The 7,803-nt window shown below is 33.4% G+C and overlaps 1 protein-coding gene across 1 annotated transcript in view; it reads left to right on the top strand.

The window, feature by feature from the left end:
• LOC149769932 (uncharacterized) overlaps positions 1-6,650 on the top strand; it is an 83,674-nt gene extending 77,024 nt beyond the window's left edge. The window contains exons 7-9 of the mRNA XM_089949645.1: positions 3,164-3,187; positions 3,946-3,969; positions 6,067-6,650. Coding sequence (XP_089805771.1) covers positions 3,164-3,187; positions 3,946-3,969; positions 6,067-6,120 — 102 coding nt within the window. The 3' untranslated portion in view covers positions 6,121-6,650. The remainder of the gene's footprint in view (positions 1-3,163; positions 3,188-3,945; positions 3,970-6,066) is intronic.
• Positions 6,651-7,803: the final 1,153 nt, after the last annotated feature.

Raw genomic sequence — 7,803 nt, forward strand, 5'->3', positions numbered from 1 at the left:
CAATTTATCATTCTAATATAGGAAACATAAACGATTTCATTCTAAGGCCAATGATTTTGATCTATGTATTTCTAATTTGATTATTAAATTAAGATAGAAATATATAAATATAATAGTTGTTATAATTGACGATTTAGTATACTGAATGATGGTGATATTGCTGAATGTGCAGATACTGTCATAAATCTAGGATTTCAAGCTGTGGAGAAACAGGGTTCAATATTAATATTTACTAAACTCAAAGTACTCTTTGCATAAATTAAGGTATTTTGAAAACAACGAGACAGATTCGTCTCTCTTAACTTTGCCACAAAAGATAATTTATGTGGGTATGATTATTAAGAAGATACTGAAAATGTACACAACATAATATGTACCGGTTATTCGAAATGAGCAAACAATAGGTTCCTTTTTTTCCATTAGCATGGTCGATATACTGTTTACATACAAGATTTTACAAATTGCTTTAAAAGCTGGATGAAATGGATCAGAATGATCGATTAGGCATACTCAACACAATGTTGGAAAGCAACACGAAAATTAAACCAAAATGGCGTTCCAGTCCTGAACCACTATCCCCATAATATTCGCTAAATGATATTTGACGATTTTCGACAACTGCAATCTTATATATAAACACCCATATTTGTTTTTTTGTCCAACTGGATAAAAAGTAGGTCAAGAGTTCGAAAATTCGTATTGTCCCAATTTGACTTTCATATTTTATATTTACTTCTTTTTTAAAAATGTTATTCAAACTTAATTTTAAACTCTACATCTCATGGTTTTAAAACGTTGCTTACTTCACTTTTATTTTTATGTTGAAATTTCATTTCAAATTGCGCATGCATTTTTTTTTAAATTTGTCTTTGTACCATTTTAACTTTATGTTGGAACTTTTTTATGAATCCCATCTGCAAAAGAAGAGGTCACGAATTTAAAACTCGCGTCATCCCAATCTTGATATATTTTTTTATGTTTTAAAGATTATGTTGAAACTTTCTATTAAACTCGCTCATCACAATTTTTATTTTATATTTTATTTTTTCACTTTTAAAAAAAAGTTTTTATGTTGGATCGTTCTTTTATGACCAACGTCTGCCAGACAAGAAGTCACGAGTTCGAAACTCGCGGCATCCCAATATTTTAATTTGTTTTTTAATTTTAATTTATTTTTGTATTGAATCTTTTTTTTTCAACACGCGCATCCTAATTTTTTAAATTTTATTTGTTTTGCTTTTTTCTGTTTATTTGTGGAAACCTTCTGTTGTGACTCCCGCCGGTCCAACAAGAATTAAACTATTTCTAAGCTCGCGGCATCCGAATTGTCTTTTCTTTATAACTTTATATTTGAACTTCGTTTTCAGCTTTCGCATCCCAATTTTTGTTTCACTTTATTATATTTACTTTTTGTATTTGCTTTTGAAACTTTTTTTATGACTAGCGTTTTCTAAGCAAAATGTTGCCTGTTCGAACTGAAGGCATCTTACTTATCTCTTCTTTTTGATTTTAATTTAATGGTGACAAATTCATTTTTACTCGCGCATCCCATCTTTTCTATTTCTTTAATAAATTTTTATTTTCATGGTGAAATTTTCTTTTATGATTCTCGTCTGTCAAACGAGGGGTCGCGAGTTCGAAACTCGCGGAATCCCAATGTTTATTGTTTCTATTTTTACTTTCTGATTTTCATGTTGAAAGTTTTTTGTAATCTCGCGCATCCCATTCTTGACCTTTATATTTTTGTGTTGATACTGTCTGTTATGAATCCCGTCCTAAATAAGATTTCATCGACAGAGTACATGACTTTCTTTAAAGACTGAAGCAAACTCGATGTTTCAATTTAATGATCATGATGTAAGTAAAGAACAACACCAGCTTATATTTATGTATCCCTTAATTCTTCGGTAATAAATACGTTACTTTAATTTGAAACAAAGGTATATCAAATGAGAGTAATATATTGTATCAGATATGTGGATTGTGTTTGCATTAGTGATTTTGATTCTGCTATTGTGCTTGTAGCCTGCACGTGAACCTGGTGTCGAATGTTAGCTGCTTCAAGATCGATTTATTGAAACATCACGTTTGCTTCAGTCTTTAAAAGAAGTCTAAGTAACTGATGCCACACATCATGAATTCACCACTAATATATATTTTGCCTTTATTTCGGTGAGAGAATTTCAACGAATTATGAAGCTTCATGTGTTAGTTAAGTGGGATATGCTTAAAATCTTACACTGGCCATGTCAGATCAAGACCTGATGTTATCGTCTGCATCAATATATTGTGAATTAGCTATATTAGACACACATCAATGACAAATTATACCACTAATTATACATGTATTTCATCAAAATGTAACACTTTTGTTTGCTTTGTTTGTTTTATTGTTGTTTTTTTGGGGGGTGGGGTGGGGGTGGCATTATGCATCATTCATTGGTTACAGCCAGTATATTTCAACATCCTTGAAAACGTTATACAATTCTGAAATAAATTTCGTTTGTCTATTTAATTCCCCGAGCCCGCCATACCGCATCCATGGTAGGTTTTCTGCCTTCGGTCCAAATGTTCATTGAAGGATTATTGACTTGATAGTATTATATGCACAGTTTGAGGGCAAAAGGAGTGAAATAAGAATAAGACACAAACTGAAAAGGGAACATGCCGATTTGATGATGAGCTGTCTGGTTTTGTAATCAGCTTCGCTCTGTACGTTTTGCCCAAATACTTTAAAGTACTAAATGGTTAAAAACTGTACAGCTTTTTAATTTATATTTATTCAGGATAACGAAAAGACAGAAAAGTTACAATTCATAGATTTATATGCGAAACATGCCTTAAAATAAATCATTTCTAACGGCAACTGGTTTGGATTACCTTATTTTATCTAATGACTTATACTGTGTGGTTTACACAGTTTTGTATCTGTGAATACGTGCATGCGTATCTCCTCCCTCTTGAGAGCAAATAAGTCTAATTTATAGAACCTTGTCTAATATCAGATTTATTATATTTTTTCATGAATAATTACCTGCTCACTTTGACATAAGCTGCATTTATATTTGCAAATATTTTCATGCTTGTCTACTCTCACGTTTGATAGCAAATACGCGGAAAATATTTCACCCTGTCTAATAACTGGTTTATTGTATTCTTTAAGGACGAAAGAGAGAAGAAAGAAAGAGTAAGTATAATTATATGTGTTTTCAGTAAATAGGTAAATATTTTGCATTGCATAAAGTTAATTTATGATTTCTAAGACGCATATATTTATGATAATTAATTATTCGTCATATGTATTGCATATCTGTTATCATTTAACAAGGCAAGATTATTTTCAAAATCTTCTCTGGTTGATATTTTTCCAGTATCGCGCATTTATCGCTTTCGTCGGAAAGAGAAGTTACATGTATTTATGGACTTACGAAATATGCGTTTATTTCAAGATGTTCTTATTATAATATGACATTGTCTCCCTGTTAATCATGTTAAATTTTTGACTGATATGCCATAACATCACCAGCATTGGATAGATGTTAATGAGTGTATATTTTTTTCTCCAAAATATATAATGTGACTAACATTATCTGTTGGATCTTACAATTCACGGTTAAACAAAGGAAAATGGAATTATTACTTTTCTTTCAGTGTCCGGAATACAATTTTGTGGATACAGGCAACACTTCCGTATCATATTCCTCAAAACATACGCGATGCGTCACTTCAGTAGTACATAGTCCAGTCGTTGTTAAAATGTTGATGTCTCAACAAGGAAAGGTTGACTAGTATATTTGGTTAAACGTCAGCTGTTGTGGAATATTCAGCAAAAGTAGCGGCATAAGTTGTAATTGTATTTTCGCATGCGTTTGTTTCCCTTTTCTAGACCTAATAGGCGACGTTTGTTTCACCGTTTCTAATATCACATTTGTTATATTATTTCAGGAAAAAAAGCAGATACAAGCATATGTAAGTATAAATATATCTCCTCTCAGTCAGAGTAAGATATGTATTTATTATGTTTTTTATTTGATTATTAAGACATATGTTCATTAAAATATGTACTCATCGAATTTAAGCCATCATTTACTACTAAGTATAGGACCCCTCCGATGGCCTAGTGGTAAGAGCGTCCGCCTCGGATGCTGGAGGCCGTGGGTTCGATCCCCAGCCGAGTCATACCAAAGACTTACAAAAATGGTACTAACAGATGCCCCTCTTGGCGCTCAGCTTTAATAAGTTAGTGTTAGGACAGGTCGGCCTGGTGTCAGGATAACGTTACTGGGTGCCCCAGTGCATACCATCACTATAAACTGCCACACTGTAAACATCGTAGCGATATGACTAAAAAAGTGTTAGAGCTACGTTAAAAATCCAAATCACACACACACACACACACTACTGAGCATAACGTTACAGTTTAGGTATCATGCCCCTTTTTCTTATCTATGATGAGTTATCAATAGTATTCCAATGACATCAGGTAATCAAAATGCTTTATATTCGCATATAATAAAAGGGTATTGTGTTTGATACCAGCTATAGATTAATAAGTTCATAATACAACTTTAGATTTTTTGCAGAGAAATGAAGATGTAAATGTTTAATACAAATATGAAAACCACAATAGAAGACGCATACATTATTTAGAGTTTCCTCTCCATTACTGAAGAAACGATTGGCATTTTGTCATAATTGTCAGGAGAGTGAGAGTTATACCTTGTAGGTTGTGATGCTGTGTTTCCCAGACATTTAAATCTCAAAGCCTGCAAATAAGGTTTGATTTCATTTCAGTTTCCTCGCAGTTGTATCGTTTACTAACTAATAATTACTCTTTCATTATTTTACGTTCTGTTGGTATAAATACCCCAGGAAAATATATTTGTCAAAGTGACAAAACTTACTATTGTAAGACACTTTTACGGGTGGTATACACTAACGTCTTTTTTCGTATACCAGAAGAGACTAAGGGTTGGTATGTTATCCATTGTCCTTCTATCTGTCAGCAATATATGTTATCATCGTACAATACGTGGATGATTGCCATAAAACGTTGCACACGCATACACACACACATCGCGAGTTTAGTTGCTCCTAAATGACAATTGTGCTGCTCGGACATATAGCATGGCCACCACAGAAACCGTCTTGAAAATAATGTTATCGCTATTCCTTCTGAGGAGATGGTCATAACAGTATGGGTATTCATGATATCAACTATGGCGGTATCGAAATTCTTGTTATCGCCACTCCTCCTCGATGCAATAGATGAATATTCATCCATAAGTACGAAAGACAGCTTATACAGGGAGGTACGTGTACACTTGAAAATAAATTTACAATCATTGTGAGGTACCATTTGCCCGAATGATACAAAGTTTATATGGCTTGTGCAAAATGGTTTATAAATCGTTACAATTCAATCAATTCCTCATTCTAACTTACTTAGTAGACAGCGAGTAAAATGTAGCTTTTGACGATAATGATACTAAGAAAGTTTATATGGCTTGACATTCGATATTTCCATTAATTGATATATATCATGGATAAAAATAAATATATGATGGATAACGGAGAGGTTACTCGAAAATGAAACCTTTTATTAATGTTTCGTTCATGCCACACCAACACCGTAAGGATCAAGATACCATACATTTTATACCAAAGCGGATGCTGGTATTAAGCATCATAGCAATTGTAGTGGAAGGTAGTTAAACGGCATTAGTCACAGCCAACAAATTATGCACTGTAAATGTGTAGAACAATTTACAGCTACTCGGAATATTTTACATTTCAGAGACATAGCGTGAGATTGCAAGGAAAATGCGGGATATTTATTCCTCGTTTTGAATATGACGTTTATTTTGTTTTACGGCGCAGAATGAAAAATAGCATTCTTTAGAGCCGAAAGGTAACTGCATCTACTTTCACAAAATCATTATAAAGTATGTATTTTATTAGGCTATGACCTCTAAACACCTACATGTTTTGCAAAATAAATATTGAAACCACCTAAGAGAAGTATATTTTACCATTTATATTATCACGCTTATTGTGTTCTTTCAGCGCTCGAACATTCGCTGGGTAAGTACCGATTTGAACAGTCTATGTATTATATAAATTACTCGAAGTTAATTGCTACTGAACGGCTGATCGTAAAGCCTTCAATTCATGTATCATTCAACTTAAGTATTTTTTTTTTAGGATAAGATATCAGTGACACTATTTCAGAACACATATGGATATATATCTTATTGTTTTTTCTTTAGCTTTTAACGCAGTTTTCTTTTCTCAGACACAGAAAGACATGCATTTCATAATATAGATACGTGTCTTCTGCACAATAACAAAGACGTATATTATTATTACACAAAGGAGATAGATGTAAGAAAGTGCAGATTATAATGGGAGTATGCTCGCAAGTAAAGTACCGATCAGACTGTTGTCTTTTTCCCAGGTAATTTTGAAACTGTCCTTATAACTAATAATGCTGTACTCCCAGACATATAAATGCTCAAGTTTCCAACGACTGCAGACTTGTTGTTTTATTCTTCCACTCGGTTGTGTTGGCTATAAATCGTTAATTATGTTCAAGCATTGTTTTTGTTCTAAAGAAGTAAACTAGGTGTTATTTTTTGTCTTTGCATAATATCACCAAAAGTAATGTAATAGGACACCGCATGAATTTAACGGGATATATTCCATTTAAGTACAATAGCCAGGAAACAAAGTCTATTGCTATCCTTTTAATTAATATAACAATGAAAATATCTGAGATTTATTAGGAACAATTGCATTCTTCTGTTGAGAAATACCCACATGTATGTATGTATGTATGTATGTATGTATGTATGCGTGCGTGCGTGCGTGCGTGCGTGTGTGTGCGTGCGTGCGTGCGTGCGTGCATGTATGTATGTATGTATATATGTATGTATGTCCTGTTCAACTCAGATTATAGGAAGTTCATCAAACCCCAGGTAATGCAAGATCTTGAAACACAACACAGAATTGAGTCCAAACCTTAAATAGGAATATTGTGTCAACTTACGCGTTTACAAGAAGAAACATATACTCACATACATATGACAAAGGGATAGTGGAACTATATATAATTAAACTTTGCATGACAAAGCGTCTTTAAAAGGTTATTTGGTGCTGCTAATGTCACAGTGTGTCCGTACATCTTGTATTTATAGTTGTATTGTTAAAGGGAATATTAACGATAATTCTGCTACAATTATTTCTAATGCAAGAGACACATACATACATGTAGTTATACAAAACTGGCGCGAGGAAATGAAAATATTTCTGAAGGCCAATACGCTTCGACTGACACTTTATCTTTTTGTCAAATCAAAGTCACCCACTGCATTGCATTACTGTGTCACTCTAAGTACATTGAACCTTAATTAATAGGGGAGAAGTTGAAGTTTCTACCGACCGACGATGTCAATACCCATTATATTTGTCCTCCCCCATGCTTTTAAAAATGTATAACGGTACCGGACACAATTTGCTCTGCTGTTTATCTCGAAGACACGTTATGCCTTTGCTAACGCTTAAATTGATCACTCGAGGTTTCGGTTAAGTCTTCTATATTGTATATTTGTGTAGCGTGTTGTTCCACTTCTGCAAACCTGGCTTAATTTAGTCCAATTTTGTAATGGATAACTGAAAATTTGACAGATGAAGGTCTGGAACCCTCGATGATTCGAATTGTTAAGTCGTATATTGGTATTGCTTCAATTGTTTCTGTTGTTTCGATTAAAGCGACGGGAATGTGATCCATCGTTCAGCCTAACG

Source organism: Sinohyriopsis cumingii, unplaced genomic scaffold, assembly GCF_028554795.1.
Source record: "Sinohyriopsis cumingii isolate HCF-2022 unplaced genomic scaffold, ASM2855479v2 utg003002l, whole genome shotgun sequence".
NCBI classification, from domain to species: Eukaryota; Metazoa; Mollusca; class Bivalvia; order Unionida; family Unionidae; genus Sinohyriopsis; species Sinohyriopsis cumingii.